We start from the raw sequence: 18,485 nt of genomic DNA, 5'->3' as shown, positions 1-18,485 counted from the left end.
TTTAAAAATAAAATTTTTATTTCTAGCTTTATATTTTTAACCTCACCCAGATTTCTTAATGCATCTCTCTTCTTCTCCTTATCCAGAGAGGCTTCCTTTATAATAAAGGGAAAAAAGGGGGGGGTAAACAGCTTATCAAATGTACTGTCCATATTGAAGAAGTCTGATATATTTAATGTTCCACGTCCAAAGTAGTCCATATCTGCAAAAAGACAAAAGAGAACGTCTTCTTGGGGTGGGAGTGGGGAAATATTAATCGTTTTAATTTAGCATCAACGGGGCAAAAGCTTCCAGGAGCTGCGATACCAAGTCTTTCCCGGGTGGGATAGGCAGGGAGGACCATCTCAGGAATAAGGTAAATTTTCCGAATGAGAATGTCGGAATCCTGGCCTTGAGGGTTTTGTGCGCCCCCTCCTGGCCAACTCGGGGGGAGCGGATCTCCAGGTTGCTGGCTTCAGATCCCGGAAGCGAAAGTGAAAGTGACCAGAGATTGGGGTCCGGGACTGAAGCAGGAAGGACTGGAGCCCCAGAGCAAGCCCCGGAGACACTGGGCGCTGCTAGGAATACAGATCCCGCCGCGAGCCCCGCTGCTGCTGCGGCTTCTGAGTCCGCGCTGCAGGCAGGCAAGTCCTTGCTGGGGACCCCCATGGAGCTGGACCGCTCCTCTTTCCATCCTCTGTTCCGCCCCGGTGACCTTCGGAGTCACGGGCTAGAAGAGGGGAAAAGGAGCAGGGAAGGTGCTGAGGAGGCTCACGTTGGGAGGTTTCAAAGGTTCCGTTTGGCGTCACCAAATGTTAGGAGAATTCTCTGCCTCCCCCTCCTCCCAAGAAACAGCCACAACCTCTGAGTCCTGGAGAAGTGGAAAGATCTCTGGCGGAGGGGTGGGCTCACACCGGAACCTCTCCTCCTCTCTCAGACCCTGGCTAAAGCGCTTCTTTACTTTGAACATGTTTCCTCATCTTTGGAAACAATGGGATTGGGCTAGTATCCTAATTCCCGGGAGCCCATTAAGCAAGCTACTGTGATTGGGAAGCTGCGGAGGATTTTGGGGTTCCCTTTTCGTAGGGAGGGATGCTTTTCTGAGAAAGGAGTAAATGGGGGCCTGGGATGACCATGCTCTCTGCCACAATCAAGCCTTTTTCTTTCCCAGGTGCCAGCATGCAGCTCATTACCTTCAGGCCCTGGGCTCCCCTCCTCCTGACTGACCTGACCCTGCTCTGGTTATTGCAGAGGCTACTGGGAGCCCTGTTCCCTCTAGGACTCCTTGGCCTCTGGCTGGAGGGGGTTTTTCGGATGGGAGTTCTATGGGGGGTTCTGAGTTTATTGGGGGACTGTGGGAAGATCAGGGAACTACTGCCTGTCTTGTGTCTGAGCACCCCCCTTTTCCTGTCTCTGAGGACTCTGGTTCCAGGGGCCCTGAGTGCCCCACCTGTGCTCCTAGCCTCAGCCCCTTGGGCCTGGTTGCTGGTGGCTTATGGAGGGGCAGGCCTGGCCTGGGCTGTGTGGAAGATGCTGAGCCCCTCTGAAGCCCCTTCCTCAGCACAGGAGAAGGAGCAAGGCCAGGAGAACAAAGCCATGATGGGGAGGCTGCTGAGACTGTCCTGGCCTGACTTGCCCTTCCTTGCTGCTGCTTTCTTCTTCTTGACTACGGCTGTCATAGGTGAAAGGACAGGCAGGGAGTGGGGAGAGGTGGGGCGGCATGAATGGAAGTGAACATGGCAATGGGTCCTTGATGTTCCTCCTGCTCATCCCCCCCTCCAGGTGAGATGTTCATCCCCCACTATACTGGCCGTGTGATTGACATCCTGGGCCAGGACTTTGACCCTGATGCTTTTGTCACTGCCATCTTCTTCATGTGCCTCTTCTCCCTTGGAAGGTCAGTGGCTTGGTGATGGGGAGGGGAGGAGGTAGGGAATCTTTCAGTCTCTGCTGCCACTTACTGTCTGTGTAACCTTGAGACAATTACGTCATATCTCTGGGCCTTAATTTCCTCATCAGTGAAATGAAGGAGGTTGGAGCAGATTCTAAAATCCTGTGATCCTGAGGGAATTTCTCATCACCCAAACCTTTGTGATTTCCATTGACCTAGAAGCCCAGTCTGTCCTCAAGTGCAGGGAAAGCATTATCTCCCACAAGACCTAGATCTGGGTATAATACTTTTTAGATGCTCCTAATCAGAGGTAGGAGACATGAAATAGTCCCCCCCCCATCTTTGGGTTCCCTTTCTGTTGTTGCAGATGTACTAATCTGTAGTCCTAGAGCTATGACTGATCAGGGGAAAAGAGGCCATACATTTGACGAAGGGTTCAGCTACATTTGGATGTATTCATTTGATTATTCATTCATTCAGAAATATTTATTTAGCAGTGATGACAGTGGAGATATTATTTTGTTCTTGTAGTCCCTTGCCTTCTCTGCCATGAGAGGGGAGTTATGGCTCATTATCTGCTCTTACTTTCTGGCCTTTTTAGATATGCAGAGTTGCATTTCCTTTCAGTGATATTTTCATGTACTTTATGGCATCACTATATATATTATTCTCTTGGTTTTGTTTATTTCATTTTGCCTCAGTTTATACAAATCTCCCCATTTTCTCAGAATTCCCTGTAATTGACATTTCTTACTATAAATTATATTCCACAGTCATATATTTTCATTTTTTTAGTCATTCTCCAGCCAATGGGTTTTTACTTTGTTTGCAATTCTTTGTTACTGTTTATGAACATTTGAATGTATATATTGGACCATTGTTTCTGTTTTTGATTTGCTTAGCACATAAAACCAATCATGAGACTGGATGGAGTAGTCACATTTCGTGCATGATCTGTAACTGTTGGACCACTTCATAACTTAGTGTGTCTGTCTTCCCACAGCCCCTCCAGCATTGACTTTGTCATCTTGATCAGTTGTATTCAACTCTCTCCACTTGTAGACATGCTCAGGCCTACCCAGGAAGCAAAAGAAGCTCATGTTTGTTTCCATTGTTTTCCCTAATCTTCTAATTTGACCTATATTCTCTGCCATCAATGACCTACCTTTTGCTAATCCAAGACCCTTTCTAAGATTTATTTCATCTCAATCATTCTGCAGTATTTGACATACTCCCTCATCCCTAAACTTTTGTGTCACTGCATTACACTGGTATTCCCTTAAATTTCTGACACTTTTCCTTTTTTTATGGACAAGCTCTCCAGGCCTATTCATATCGGAGTTCCTTAAGGTTCAAATTAACTCTACAGACCTTGAATTTTTCTCACATTTTACTTTCTGGGGTTGATTCATGCTGTTGGTTTCACACTTACTTTCCTTCTGATGATTCCCAATGCCATGTTCTGTTTCCTCACCTGAGCTCAGGCCAACATCTTCAGCTGCCTGCTAGACATCTTTTTCACCTCAGTTCAACCTATCCCAAATCAGGGTCATCACATTTCTTCTCAGACTGTCTACAAGAGAATCATCACTTCTCAAACCTATTTCAGTCCCTACTTCCTTATATCCACCTGTGGCGTCATCATTCTATTCACTGACTATCAGAACTTTAGGGCACCTTTGACTTCTCCCATCATAGTCCAACTGAGTCTTGCACATTCATTATACATTATTTCATTACAATTTCTGGTTTCCTTCTCTTCTTTCCATCCCCACTGCCACTGCCCTAGCCTAGGCTCTCATCACTTCATGCCTGGATTGCTTCAAGTCTTCTTCCTGGTGTTCCTGACTCTAGTAATGCTCTCTCTTTTAATTCATACTAGATTCATATTTTTTTTCATTTTTCATTTAATTCATACTTAGATTCATTTTCCTGCAACCAAATTTTTATCACATTCATCTCTTCCTCAACATCTTTCATCCTTCTTTTGCCTGGAGGGTCACATCAGCTGACAGTATGGTCCTGTAAGAAATAATGTAACTCCTACCCTATTTTGATTAACCCTTGCCCAGGCTAGATCAATGATTTTATCCATGTTATCCAATTTAATGTAATTCCATAGGGGTAGTGATTAAGTTCTAGAGATTTCTTTTTTTTTAAGTTCTTACCTTCCATCTTAGAATCAATACTGTGTATTGGTTCCAAAGCAGAAGAGCAGTAAGGGGTAGTTAGGGTTAAGTGACTTGCCCAGGGTCATACAGCTTGGAATTATCTGAGGCCACATTTGAACCCAAGACCTCATTAGATATTTCTTTTAAGGATAATCAACTAATCTTAAAGAACAATATAATTAGAAGTAATTAGATGTAGGTTATAGTTGAATAGGTTCTTTCCTCTCAGGTTAACCTTATGCTAAACTTTATAGCTTATCAGCATGACTTGCAAGATTACAAAAAGAAACTCTCTCACCCTAGGCCTGAACATTTAGGCACTATAATAACCTTACTCATCCAAATCAGCTCAGGGTCTGTTGCTAGAGTACCCAGGACCCATTGCTAAAGTAGGTGTCATAAGGATGGGGTATAGATGGGCTGGTTGCCTTATGCCCATTTTATGGTTTGGTAGCAACATGACTTCAGGGTATACCAAGGGTTTGGAACCAACAGATGAAATAACACATGACTACCTGGACTGCCAGGGTATATAAGGATAAGTTTGGTCCCTAAAGGGTATAAAAGCTATACTGAAGAAAGGAGGGCTCTCAGACCCGGAGGAAGGCCTGGGATCATATTTGTTGAATGGAACTAGGTCCCTCTAATAAGTAGTTACTGGCTCGGAGCTCTGCCACAGTTGTTTTATTGCACATTGAACTCATTTCTTGTATTACACCATCCACTCTTATGTCTCACTTCTCCCCACTGAATACCCTCTGCTCCAATCAGGCAAGTTTCCTTACCATCCCTTAAATATGCTTTGTTCCTTCTCACCTCTGTGCCTTTCTTTGATTGGATTAATGAGTGACTTAAGTGTTTAAAGGCTGGCTATGTGAGAAGCACTGAGATAAGCATTGCAAATACACTTAGAAGAGTAAGAGAGTCCTTTATTTCAAAGAGCTTCCATTCTAGTGGGAGAGAGAATATTTCAGCTGCAAGTCAGATGGAAAGGTTCTTGGAGCATAGCCATGAAGCCTTACATATCATTTCTGGGGGATTCTTCATGATATTGCGTAGCTCTTGGTGTATAAAGGGTTCCATCTTGGAGTGAAATTGACTCATCAGCCAAAAAATAGTCTAATTCTATCACTTAACTGTTTCTGATAACAAGGGAGGGCAAAGTGTACACTCTGCAAAAGTGGTCTCTGGGTAGAGTTTCAATTTCTCAAGAAGCACTGAAGTGAAAGAATGACACTTTGAGCGACATGTCCATTTATCTCCATCAACCAGATCAGTTTGTGGGGGGACTTGAATTAGTTCATAGAAACATCATTTCACAGAACTCATCCAGTTCTGTGCTTTCATTTTTTCTCTCTATTTTTTCTCTTTCTTTCCTTCCCTCCTTCCCTCCCTCCCTCCCTCCCTCCCTCCCTCCCATCCTTCTTTCTCTCACTAAAATTCAGAAGTATCTTCCATCCTTACCAGAGAAGACATCATTTAACAAAGAGATGTTGTTTCTATATCATCCTCAGTGTTTGTTTTCTTTTAGCATCTCAATAAGACTGAGAGACAGCTAAGTAGTACAGTGTACAAAGCAATGAGCCTGAAGAACTGAGTTCAAATGCAGGCTCATATACCTGAGCTATGTAACCTTGAGCAAGTCACTTAACTTTTTTTGCCTCAGTTTCCTGTAAAATAGAGATAATAGCAATAGTATCTAAATCTCAAAGTTTTATGAAGGATAAAATAACATTTGTGAGAGCACTTTACAGTCCCTGACATATAGTAAGTGCTTTATAAATTTGACTTTCATTATCATTATTTTTTTTTGGAAAACTTTCTTTCATGTCTGTTGACCTAATAGGAAAAGGGGTTTGTTTCTCTTATGTGGGTAGAAAGGAATCCTTAGGAACATGGTGGGCAGTTAATCAACCAAGTCAATAACTCAGAGAGCACCAGGAAAATTGAGGTAGGGAATAAGAATCTTGGCTAGTCAGATGAAGTATATGTGAGGGTCCCTTTCTGATGGTTCTATGTCATCATACCATATCTTTCACTTTTCCTACAGTCCCAACAATCTTAAGTGGTGAGCCAAACATCAAACACGAATTCATTAGGACTGTGGAATTGAATTTTACTGTCCTCTTTCTACACAGGTTTCCCCTGTTATGTCTCTCCTTCATCCCCATCCATCCACTCCAGTCACCTATTCTTTCTGGTGCTATTTCCCCAGGTTTACCTCTTTATGTCTCTCCCTTATATATATATATATATATATATATATATATATATATATATCCCTCCTCTTCAGTTGACTTTCTCCTCTTTTCCTCATCTATTCTTCCCATGATTCTTCATGATAACTCATTTCCACCTGCATTTCTCCTCATTCTTTTGTCTTTCTCATCCCTTAGCTCACTATCTGCAGGTTTCCGAGGAGGTTTCTTCATGCTTGTCCTCTCTCGGATCAACCTGCGCATTCGGCGTCTGCTCTTCTCTTCTCTACTACACCAGGACCTCACCTTCTTCCAGGAGACCAAGACAGGTGAGGTTCTGACTCTGGCCCTTTAGTTTCTTTGGGCTTTTCCTCAGGTCCCCTTTCATGTTACACTGAGCTGAGTGCCTGTCAGAATGGGTGGTGGTAACGTCATCCCTCTCCCAATAGCAATGGGGAGGAGGCAGGGTCTTAGAGGTGGAATTTTGAATTTTGATGACCCTGATTGTGAGTTGCTCCAACTGTGGTTTCTGGGTCTGACCCATGTTGGAGCATAATCTCATTCTCTCCTCCCCAGGTGAGTTAAATTCACGCCTGTCTTCAGACACCAACTTGATGAGCCGTTGGCTTCCTTTAAATGCCAATGTATTCCTGCGGAGCCTAGTGAAGGTTGTGGGACTGTATGGCTTCATGTTCAGTCTCTCACCTCGACTCGCTGTCCTCTCCCTGCTGGAAGTGCCCCTTTCAATGGCTACTGAGAAGATCTACAATGCCCGACATCAGGTATGTGTGGGCAGGAGCACAGCTTAGAGGAGAGGCATGGAGTGGTGCTGGTGCCATGGGCTGCAGGAGGAGCCTTGAGAGAGAGAATGGAGGCCAAGGTGGGGGAAGCAGGGAGCTGGGGTTGAGGTGGGGAATGGCTCCAATATGGGAGGCAGGAAACTTGGGTGGAGTGGGGTCTCTTATCTCTTTGCCCCACTCACCTTCCCTCTGAAACCTTCTCCCAGACAGTGCTCCAGCAGATCCAGGATGCTGTAGCAAAGGCTGGACAGGTGGTGAGGGAGGCTGTGGGAAGCCTGAAAACCGTGAGGAGTTTTGGAGCAGAGGAGGATGAAGCCCAGCGCTATGAGGAAGCCTTGGAGCACAAGCGTCAGCTGGAGTGGCGCCGGGACTGGGAGAGAGCGGCATACCTGCTCCTCCGTCGGGTGAGCCAGACCTAATAGTGTAGTGGGACATAGTGTAAAATGGAGATTTGAACCCTAGACTTCAATCCCCAGAAGTCCTTGGTACTTCCCAGAATTCCCTATAATCTCACCTGAGTTTCCACCTGGAGGAGATCACAAGGAGTATTTAACTGGCAGCAAAGCCTACTTCACCCTCTCCCATTGCAATGATGTAGTGGGCAAGCTAAGCACAGGGGTTTTGAATGGGCTAATCAGTCCTAGGCACGTGGTTTTGTATTTTGTATTCTTAATTCTAATAATCCTTAATAAACCTCTTTTAAATATAATACTTCTATATATTAGAGTCTAAAATTAATTTTACAATAGCCAAGGAGGTTCAACAAGTATAAGTGCATCTCCAGGTGACACTTTTCTCAGAACTCTGATCTTTGATACTTGACCCTTCATCTTCCGTTCCTAACTCCTTGGTCCCTTCTCTCCTAATCAGTATCCTCACTATTGGTCTCTCCTTGTAGAGAGAGGAAAAGGGATATGAGTTGGAGAGGGACCCCCAGGTGAGGTGCTCAGCCCCAGCCTCATCCCACTTTCCCCTTCTCCAACAGGTTCTTCAACTGGGGATGCAAGTGTTAATGCTGAATTGTGGGCTAAGGCAGATCTTGTCTGGAGAGCTCTCCAGGGGAGGCCTTGTCTCCTTTCTGCTCTATCAGGGGAACGTGGGGAGATCTGTACAGGTAAGGCAATAGATTCTCTGCCTTTATTTCAGATTCAGGCCTGCTGGGGGTGGGATGTAAATTTTGGAAGAATGGTTTGCCATATACCTGATTTTGTGTTTGTGAGGAAATAGGAAGGACTCTATAACTCTGTTGTTGAAGTCTCTGTGACTCTACTTCATTGACTCTGTACCCTCATGTTTCTCTAGACTCTAGTGTACATCTGTGGGGACATGGTGAGCAATGTGGGTGCTGCAGAGAAAGTTTTCCACTACCTGGACCGTGAGCCACAGATGCCTCGTCCTGGGGTACTGGCCCCTCCTTCCCTCCGTGGCCTCGTGGAATTCCAAGATGTCTTCTTTGCCTATCCCATGCAGCCAAACAAACCTGTGCTCAAGGTACCTGAGATGGGAGGAAACCAGGCATCCAGTCCTATAGCTCTCAGCTTTCTTCTGTCTGAAAGGGGTGATGGGTCTGACCCTGGTTTTCAACCCTGATTCTCCTGAGCCACAAGGAAGCGATTCCTTCATGGCGAGAGAGGAAGTCTCTGGCTACTTTCCTCATTGATTATTGCCTTCTATTTCCTTCCTCTTTAGGGAGTGACATTCACCCTGTATCCCGGGAAAGTGACAGCCCTGGTGGGGCCCAATGGGGCTGGGAAGAGCTCAGTGGCTGCACTGCTGCAGAATCTCTACCAGCCCACAAGGGGCCAGCTGCTGCTGGATGGGGAGCCCCTGCCCCAGTATGAGCACAAGTACCTGCACTCACAGGTGACCATGGATCAAGAGGAGAGGGAGATGAAGTTGAGGAAGGAAGCCCTGGGGAGAAGAAAATCAGGGGATGGACAGCGCTGGGGAAGAGAGAAATTTCTTCTCCTGAAGACCTTTGGAGTGAGGGAGGGTCCTTTGGTCCCTGCCCTGGGGTAGCTCACCCCGTGTACCATTTCCACATAGGTGTCTGTGGTTGGACAGGAGCCTGTGCTCTTCTCAGGGTCTGTAAGGGACAACATTGCATATGGACTGGAGAGCTGCAGAGATGCTGAGGTGATGGCTGCTGTCCGGGCAGCTGGTGCTGATGGATTCATTAACAATATGGAGCACGGCTTGGACACAGGTACCTTTACCAAGCTTTAAGACTCTGGCAGTGCTTACAAAAGCATTATTATATTATTATTATTGTAGACAAAAGGGAATTGACCGTTTGCTGTTGAGGGCGTCCGGGCGGCATTGGGTGTATTAATTCTAAAGCTGGCATTGTTCCCTGTACTTCCTTCTACCCTGGGGCTTCTCATTTATATAAAAGTTCTTTGGGCCTGCTCACCCAGGCTTTTTGCCTCGGATACTATGTGACTTGTGTGAGACACAGGAGTGATGCTGCCTTTCCCAGGATGGCCCCATTGGGCACACATCCCTAGGATTCTCTTAATCTGATCAGAGAGGAGATGGTGGAGGGCACGACTGGAGACAAAAGTGTTACCTCTGCACGGAAGGGTCACCGACCTCATCCCTGACGAAGGCATGTTTTCTGTTTCTTCAGCTGTGGGGGAGAAGGGGAGCCAGGTGTCTGCAGGACAGAAGCAGTGTCTGGCCATTGCTCGGGCCCTGGTGCGGAATCCCCGAGTCCTCATTCTAGACGAGGCCACCAGTGCATTGGACACGGAGTGTGAGCAGGCGGTAAGGGCGAGGTGCTGGGCAAGAGCCAGAACTCTTGAGGCCAATGAGGCCAGGCCTGAGCCACGTATGGCAGGGTTGGTAGGGAAAGACAGCTCTGCAAGGGGTTATATGGGGCAAAGGAGATGGGGGAAGCCCGTCTGGGTTAGGCCTCTCCAGGCCTGGGGATGGCTACAGATCCTGGCAGTGAAGAGGATAGTAGAGACATTGCGTTTGTATCTCTTCTCAGCTTTCTGCCTTCTGGTCAGTGGAGCACAAAGGAGGCTTCTGAGTAGATGCTGGATATTGTGATAGAGGTGGATCTCCATGGTTCTCTCCCCTTTTCCTTACACATTCCACCCTAGAAACCGACGGGCCGCATTTCCCTTATTGTCTTAGGTGCAGTAAGCAGTTCTGGGGTTGGCATAGAGGTTTTTATGCTTGTTTTTCTAACGCCCTGCCTTCTCACCCCCAGCTTCAGGAGAGCATGCTGCAAGGGCATCGGACAGTGCTGGTGATTGCACATAGCCTGCAGACAGTGCAGGCTGCTGACCACATCCTGGTGCTGGAGCAAGGGAAGCTGGTGGAGCAGGGGACTCACACTCAGCTCATGGCCCAGAGAGGCCTCTATCACCACCTGGTACAGAGGCAATTTGAAGCCTGAGTCCCTGAAGGAAAGTTGGGGGGAGGGGCCTTTTTATATTGTTTTTTTTTAGGATCCACAGCAGTCCTTAATTTGAGTGCCTCTAGACTGGGCTCCTGTACAATAGCTAACATAAATGGAGAGAGGAGAGGGATTTGGATAAGAGGTAGCTTCAGGGCTGTCCCACTGGAGATTTGGTTGTTTTCTTGCTTCTGTACAGAGTCCTGCATACCCCTGTGTGTGAATGTGCTAATGAATGGTTTTTCATTTTTTAATTGAAAAATTTTATCTAATTAATTAATTAATTTAGAATATTTTTCCATGGGTACATGATTCATGTTCTTTCTTCTCTCCCCCCCCCCCATAGCCAACACATAATTCCACTGGGTTTTATTTGTGTCATTGATCCAGACCTATTTCCATATTATTAATATTTGCACTAGAGTAATCTTTTAGACTCTACATCCCCAGTCATATCCCCTCAACCCATGTGATCAAACAGTTGTTTTTCTTCTGTGTTTCTAGTCCCACAGTTCTTCCTGTGAATGTGGATAGTGTAATAAATGGTTTTTCTAAGGATGTAAATGATGGTGAGGAGAGGACTAAGTTGATATTAGTACTAAACTCTATGCACTTATGGAGAGAAGGTCTGGACTAGTCTTGCTGGAACTTCCTTATGGTGTTAAGTGCTCTTTTATTCTAGGTTTTCAGGGATAATTCAATATGGAGTCCTGCCAGCTCTCAAAGTTGTTTGATCTAGGGTAAAGTCTGATAGATGCCCCTGCTCCATAAATAAAAGGTCATGAATCTCTAGAAAAATAATGAAGAAAATGGGAAGGAAGTTGCCTAATAGTAACAGATCTCAAACTATACTACAAAACAGTATTCATCAAAGGTGATTTTTGATCTACATCAGAGGAAGAGATTAGGTACCCAATATACAGGTATACAGGAATGGTATAACAGAGGGTTTGATGAATGTAAAATTGCCAGCTACTGGAGTGGGAACTCATTTTTTAACAAACACTGAAAATACTGGGAAGTAGCCTGTCAGAAACTAGGTCTAGACCCATGGTGGTGAACCTATGGCACATGTGGCACAGGTGGCCCACAGACACCTCTCTGTTGGCATGCCAAAGCACAGAATTTGCCAGAGTTCTTTACTAGAAAGCCAGAGGGAGGCAGGCCTGGGCTGATCCCCTCCCTCTCTCCATGCATGCCTGAGGATGTCACCAGCCCCTCTGCCCAGCAGCCCAATAGGAGCCCTTTCTCCCTCCCCTTTCTGGAATAATGGAGGGTGGGGCAGGGTACTCCATCTTTAAAGGGTTTGCATTCATTGGTCTAAACCAACATTTCACACACTATGTGTGTGTGTGTGTGTGTGTGTGTGTGTGTGTGTGTGTGTGTGTGTGTGTGTATATATATATATATAACAAGGTAAGCTCCAGTGGAGTCCATGGCTTAGACATAAAGAATGTTATCCTAAACAAATGAGAGGATCAAGGAAGAAATGACTTTTCTGATCTTTCTGAAAGAGAAAAAGGTTTTAACTAAAAAATGGATAGAGAGGATCACATAGAGGTTAACTAGATATTTCTGATTACATAAAATTAAGAAATCTTTGCATAAATAAGATTGAAGCAGATAAAAATAAATTGGGTAAGAGGTTAACTGGGGGGAAATATTCATTTCAATTTTTCCAGTTGCTCTCATTTCCAAAATATATAAGGAATTTATTTAAATTTATAAAGTTAAGCACCATCTTCAGCTGATCATCAAAGTATATGAATGAGTAGTTTTTAAAGGAAGCAATCCAAGCTATCAATAGTCCTGGAAAAATGCTCCAAATTATTAGAGAAAGTAAATTTAAAGCACCTCTATGGTTCCACTGCACATTCATCTAATTGACAGGGTTGATAAAAAAGAAAGTGCTAAAAGTTGGAAGAGTTGAAACAAAGTAAACATGTGAATCACTGCTAATGCTGCTGTATGTTATATAGTCACTCTGGAAAGTCACTGAAACTAGTTTAGAAAATCATTAAATTGTGCATAAACTTTGCATTAGCAACATTATACCTAGGCTTATACCTTAAAGCAGTGATGGAAAACCTATGGCACATGTGCCAAAAGGATACTCAGAAGTTTCTCTGTAGGCTACTATAGCCACTGGCCAGAGTTGGTTATTAGAAAGCCAAAGGGTCTGGGGCTGAGCTGATCCCCTTCCCCTCTCCATGCACCTGAGGACATTCCTCATTTCACCCACCCCTGTCTGAGATAAGGGGGTAGAGTGGGGGAGGGGAGGTGGGGGATGGGACAGGGCACTCAGGCTCTGGGGAGGTGGGACCTGGCCCACCATCTCCTAAAAGTTCACCATCACTGCCCTAAAGAGTTCAAATAAAGAGGAAAAGATCCTATCTGCACAAAAATATTTGTAACAACTATTTGTCTTATCAGGAATCAAAATCAATTCCCCATCAATTGGGGAAGTAATTATGGCATGTTAATATAATGGACTATTCTATTCTAATCACAATATATTATCACATACATATATAGGTGTAATTGCAATATAATTACAATATATTAAAATACATTTATGGTATATAGAAAAACTTGGGCCTGAGGAGGTGAGCTAATTCACTACTCACATAGTGAGGTGGAAGAAAAGGAATTAGACTCCAGGAGTCCTGGATACCAGCCCAGAAACCTTGCCTTTCTAACAGACTGTCTGTCTCAGCCAGGACCTTTCTTGTTATTTTAGTTTGATCCTTTTTTAAACCACCAGCCAAACAAGGAAGCAGAACAGAGATTCATGGGGTGGGGGTGGGGGTGGGGGGGAAGGGTGGCGTTTCTACCCACACATTCCCCCCAACCAATGGGACTTCGAGATGCTGAAACGTCACCGGTTACTGCCCCCATTAGGTTAGGGAAGATTCCTATTCTAGGAAAAAGAAACTCATGTTTTCCCTTAAAAGTAGGGCCTTCCCAGTCCGTGGCCAAGTCCCGTGATCATAGCCTGATCTGAAAACCCCGGCGCCTTGGAATTTTCTTTGCCCTGTGCGGGAGGAGGCAGGGATCCGATGGAAACTGCCAAGAAAGGGTGCTTAAACCTTTTTTGGTGTCATTATGGCAGTCTGATGACGACCTTCTGGGAATAATGTTTTTAAATGCACAAATAAATACAAAGTATTACAAAGAATATTTATTATATGTAAAGATGTGACTCCCCACCCCACCCCAGCCAACTTCACGGACTCCCTGAAATCCATCCACAGAGCCCGGGGGTCTTAGACTTTAGGTTAAAAGAATCCTCGCTTAAAAAGAATGATAGATAAGCACCCCAGAACCCCTCCCGGGTTCCTAACCACCAGCGTCCTTCATTGAGGAATAAGTTATTTATCTGCAAGCGCCATCCCCTCTTTTTGAACAATCCTTACAATCCTAGCCCTAGTCCACTTTTGGAGATCGAGCCCCGGCGGCCCGGGGCGTGGTCTGGGAAAAGGCTCCAGCGCCCTCTGAGGAAAGGAGGGAGATCTGGAATCCAAGGGAGGGGGCAGAGGCTTCGGCGTCCTCGAGCTGAGGTGAACCCTTTTCCCAGGATCCATCGTGGGGGCGAGGTTGAGGGACGGGGATGAAGCCTCTTCGATAGGCAGGAAAAATTCAGGCTTACGGATCCTTTGTCCCCACTTTTCCGGAGTCAAACCGCCGAGTGCCTTCAGGGACGCAATTTACAAATCAAGCAATTCTGTCCAGGATGTGAGTTAGCTCTGAAGTCCAGAATACCGGTTCCCCCCCGAGATTTCCTTAGGCTTTCTAGAAAAGACCTCCTGCCGCTTTCCTCTCTCCGCCCCATCTTTGGGTTTCCCTTTATTTCCTGGTCCTAGGTCACCCCCAGAATCACGGCTTGTTTTAGAGGCTCAGAGAGAGGACTGTGCCCTGGGCTTTCCTCTCCAGAGCTTCACCCCTTTGCAGCCTTTTCGTTGAGAGGAGGGAGCTTTCCAGTTAACTGGAGGCAGGAGGTGGAGCGGAGCTGAAAGTCTTCCAGCTAAGGACTTTATGGAACTTCCCTACCTAGAGGAAGCAACGTTTTGAATTATTGATCCTTCTTGTCCTATGCCAAGGGAAGACCAGGACTAAAGAACTCAGTCAGCCCCGCACTGAATCTTGACAAGTTTAAAGACTATATTCGCAGATAATTGTTTGAACTTGGTTCCCTCTGCTGGTCAAAGAAAGTCCTGTTTGGACTCCTTGTTCAAAGTTCTTAAAAACACACACACACAGAACCTTCTGTCTTAAAATTTGTATATTATTAGTTCCAAAGTAATAGAGCAGAAAGGGTTAGGCAAATGGAATAAGGAGGCATGTTCACGGTCATACAGCTAGGAAGTGCCTGAGGTCAAATTTGAACTCAGAACCTCTGCTCTTCAGCCCTGAATCTCTATCCACCAAACCACCCTAAAATCTGGTCTTTGAAAGGGGATTATTGGACCTTTGCTTCCAGAGGCAGAAGGGAAAGTACCAGTGGTGAGATCAAACAATGCTCCATTTCTTATTTCTTATGCATTCATCTTGTTTGTACAGAAGCTTCGGTTTCATACAATAACAATGATCAATTTTATCTTTCATAATTGCAAGGAGATCATCTTTGTTTCAAAGACCTGCTTAGGGGTTAAGAATTCACTTCCTGGGGGCAGCAAGGTTGCTCAGTGGTTTGGGAGCCAGGTCCAGAGATGGGAGGTCCTGGCCTTAGACACTTCCCAGCAGTGTGACCCTGGGCAAGTCCCTTAACCCCCATGTCCAAGCCTTTACCACTCTTCTGCCTTGTGTGAAAATTTATAACTACAGAAAGACTTGCAAGCAATGGAAGCTTGAAGATCTGTAAACCAGGAAGATTCCGAAGGAGAATGTGACCAGGTGGAAGGCAGTATGAACAAGCTGGCACAAACTGTTTTTACTACTTCTTTTTCTTCCTTGAAACTCTGAGGAAAAAAGTTGACAGAGAGACTTATTTTGTAGTTTCTGGCTACTGGTTTCAACTTGAGGACTTGGGCTTAGCTCTGAAGATCCTTTAAAATTATTAGCAATATTCCCTTAAGAGACAATTCAACTCTACTTTCTTAATATTGAATTTATAATAGATTAGGGAAACCCCAAATTTCCCTCTCTCCTATCCCCATTCCTTTACACCTCTTCTTTACAAATAAAATAAAAAATAAATCCCTATATTCAGTACTAGAGAGTGAGATTTAGTCTGTTAAAACCTGCAGTTAACTTATCATCTCTGAATCACTGTTGAAACCAACAGAAGGAAACAGGAAGTGGGTGTGGGGAGGAGAGTTGAGAATTCAGTCTCTCCTGAATCTTATTTCTTAGAGTTATTGTTCCAGTTTTCTCTTTACCTTAAATACCCTAGTAATTGAGCCTCTAATACACTTGGAACCAATACTCGGTATTAGTTCTAAGATAGAAGGTAAGGGTTTAAAAAAAAAAAGAATTCACCTTCTACCCAGGTCTTTGAAACAATGACGATCTCTTCCAAACTGAAAAAAAAAAAGACATGATATCAACTATTCAGGTCTGTGTCCATTTTGAACTTATTATGGAATATGGTATAAGCCATTGGATTGAGACTGATTTCTGACAGACTGCTGACCACTCTCCCCAGTACTTGTCAAATCTGGAGTTCACTCCTAGATAATTTATGTTTTTAGGTTGATCAAACATTGAAACATTGAGCCCTTGCCCTCAGGGAGTTTACATTCTAAATGAAGAAACAACATATGCCATCAATGGCATGTTATCAAATTTGTGGACAACCACATAAGCTGGAAGGGATAATTAACACCATGAAGGACAGATTTAGAATTCAAAAATGTCTTGACTGGATTAAAAAAAAAATTTAGAAAAATTTTCAGAAGCAATGTCTGAATTGATATCTGGAGGTCTGACTTACAACTTAATGTGTGAAAGGGCAGCTGGAAAAGCTAATATAAATGTAGGCTGTGCCCACAGTGACATAGCTTCAGGGAGAGGGTGGGGATGGTTCTGTTGGGCTCTGCCCTGGACAGACTGCATGTGTCTTACTAACAAAGACCACATACCTCATGACCCACTGTCTTTATTTAACCCAAAGGTTTTTTTTTTTTAACTTTATCTAATGATCAAGCAGGGGGTCTCCAACAGGAGTCCTTTAAGATCTTGCCACTAAGGAACAGGAGATTATAGAAGCAGCATACAAGTAATCTAGTTGAGACTCATGTCAGTAAGACTGGAGGGTCCCTCCTATGTTGGCTCATTCTTACCTCCCAAAGCACAGCAGTGAAATCATCCTTAAGATTTCACTGATCCATTAATTCATTGCTGGTGAAGTTGTGAATTGTTCCAACCATTCTGGAGGGAAATTTGGAACTATGCCCAAAGGAAGCTTAAGGCTGTCTGCCCTTTAATCCAGCCATAGCACTGCTGGGTTTGCATCCCAAAGAGATAATAAGGGAAAAGATTTGTACAAGAATACTCATAGCTGTGCTCTTTGTGGTGGCAAAAAAATTTGGAAAATGAGGGGATGCCCTTTGATTGGGGAATGGCTGAACAAGTTGTGGTATCTGTTGGTGATGGAATACTATTGTGCTCAAAGGAATAATAAAGTCGAGGAATTCCATGGGAACTGGAAAGACCTCCAGGAAATGATTCAGAGTGAAAGGAGCAGAACCAGGAGAACATTGTACACAGAGACTGATACACTGTGGTACAATCGAATGTAATGGACTTCTTTACTAGCAGGAATGAAATGATCCAGAAGTATTCGGAGGGACATATGAGAAAGAACACTATCCACATCCAGAGGAAGAACTGTGGGAAAAGAAACACAGAAGAAAAACAACTGCTTGATCACATGAGTCAATGGGGATATGACTAGGAAAGTAGACTCTGAAAGATCCCCCTAGTGCAAATATTAATAATATGGTAATAGGTCCTGATCAATGACACATGTTAAACCCAGTAGAATTGCACATCAGATATGGGAAGGGGGAGGGGAGAGAAAGAACATGAATCTTATAACCATAGAAAACTATTCTAAATTAATTAATTAAATTTTTTTTTTCAAAAAAAGATTTCAGTGATCCAGAGGACTAAGGCTAGAACAGCTGCTTTACGTTCTTGGGCATCTAAGGCATATAGACCCAGCCAATAGTAATTGGTGTCTCTCAGACTTGACAAAATTCCCACTGGCATTAGAGTTCCCATACCTGTCTAAGTAGGTGTGTATGAATTTGAAAGTAGCCCACTGTTCCAAAGCTGGGCTTCTGCTGACTATTCTTTCCATGCTGTTATTGAGTTAAATTTTCTATTATGTTCTACAAGTGTCTCCTATTGCAATCCTGAACCTTATGCCATGGCCCAGAGCACATAGGAGATTTTTCTTTTGGGTCCCAGCAGCAAAACTAAAAGCATGATATAGAAATTAAAAAGAACAATTGAGGTTTGTCATCTTGGAACATTTCCTTGATATTGCTTCCCCAGAGTGGAAAGGTTTCCCCAGGAAAGAATAGATTTCTCCCATTGAAGGTCTTCAGATAAAGACTAGAATGATAGAATGACCTTTTTCTTAGTATATAGAGAGATATTTTTCAGATCTCTTTAATGGACCAGATTGGCTTTTCCCTTTTTTTGAAAATAATTAGTTAATTTAGAATATTTTTCTATGGTTACAAGATTCATATTCTTCCCCTTCCCACCCCCATTCCTTCCCATAGCTGATTCACAATTCCACTTGGTTTTACATGTCATTGATCAAGACCTAATGGACCAGATTAAAGGGCCATTGTTGTCTCCTCCAACTCTGAAATGTTGTGATTCTTCCCCTATCTTGTCTCTGTATCTCTGTATCCTGGACTAAGTCTCTCTCCACCTTTCTGGGGCTGAGGTTCCTCCTTTTAAAAAGGAAGATGGGATGATCTCTAATCTCCCAGGAATTTAGCACCTAGGAAAACAGGGCCAGGCCATGTCTCTGTATTTCCAATGGCTCATTTCCTGAGAGACTGGAAAGAAGGAATCATCAAA

At 44.2% G+C, this 18,485-nt stretch overlaps 1 protein-coding gene across 4 annotated transcripts; it reads left to right on the top strand.

Moving 5' to 3' along the window:
• The first annotated feature begins 419 nt into the window (after nucleotides 1–419).
• On the top strand, nucleotides 420–11,009 carry LOC100026438 (antigen peptide transporter 2-like). 4 transcript variants are annotated; one of them, XM_007483646.3, is made up of 12 exons: nucleotides 420–623; nucleotides 1,151–1,660; nucleotides 1,762–1,876; nucleotides 6,438–6,568; nucleotides 6,816–7,021; nucleotides 7,246–7,443; nucleotides 8,025–8,153; nucleotides 8,342–8,530; nucleotides 8,729–8,902; nucleotides 9,086–9,245; nucleotides 9,669–9,805; nucleotides 10,257–11,009. In XM_007483646.3, the coding sequence occupies exons 2-12, from the start codon at nucleotides 1,159–1,161 to the stop codon at nucleotides 10,443–10,445; spliced, it is 2,130 nt and encodes a 709-aa protein (XP_007483708.2). In that variant the 5' UTR covers nucleotides 420–623; nucleotides 1,151–1,158; the 3' UTR covers nucleotides 10,446–11,009. The 4 variants fall into 4 exon arrangements, with proteins under 4 accessions (XP_007483708.2, XP_056673949.1, XP_056673951.1 ...); XM_056817971.1 differs by having other exon boundaries at nucleotides 431–619; XM_056817972.1 differs by having other exon boundaries at nucleotides 455–623; nucleotides 6,438–6,573; nucleotides 6,821–7,021.
• The last annotated feature ends 7,476 nt before the right edge of the window (nucleotides 11,010–18,485 follow it).

Source organism: Monodelphis domestica, chromosome 2 (genome assembly GCF_027887165.1).
Source record: "Monodelphis domestica isolate mMonDom1 chromosome 2, mMonDom1.pri, whole genome shotgun sequence".
Lineage (NCBI taxonomy): Eukaryota > Metazoa > Chordata > Mammalia > Didelphimorphia > Didelphidae > Monodelphis > Monodelphis domestica.
The sequence above is the reverse complement of the archived record's forward strand: the minus strand, read 5'-3'. Positions and strand labels throughout refer to the sequence as shown.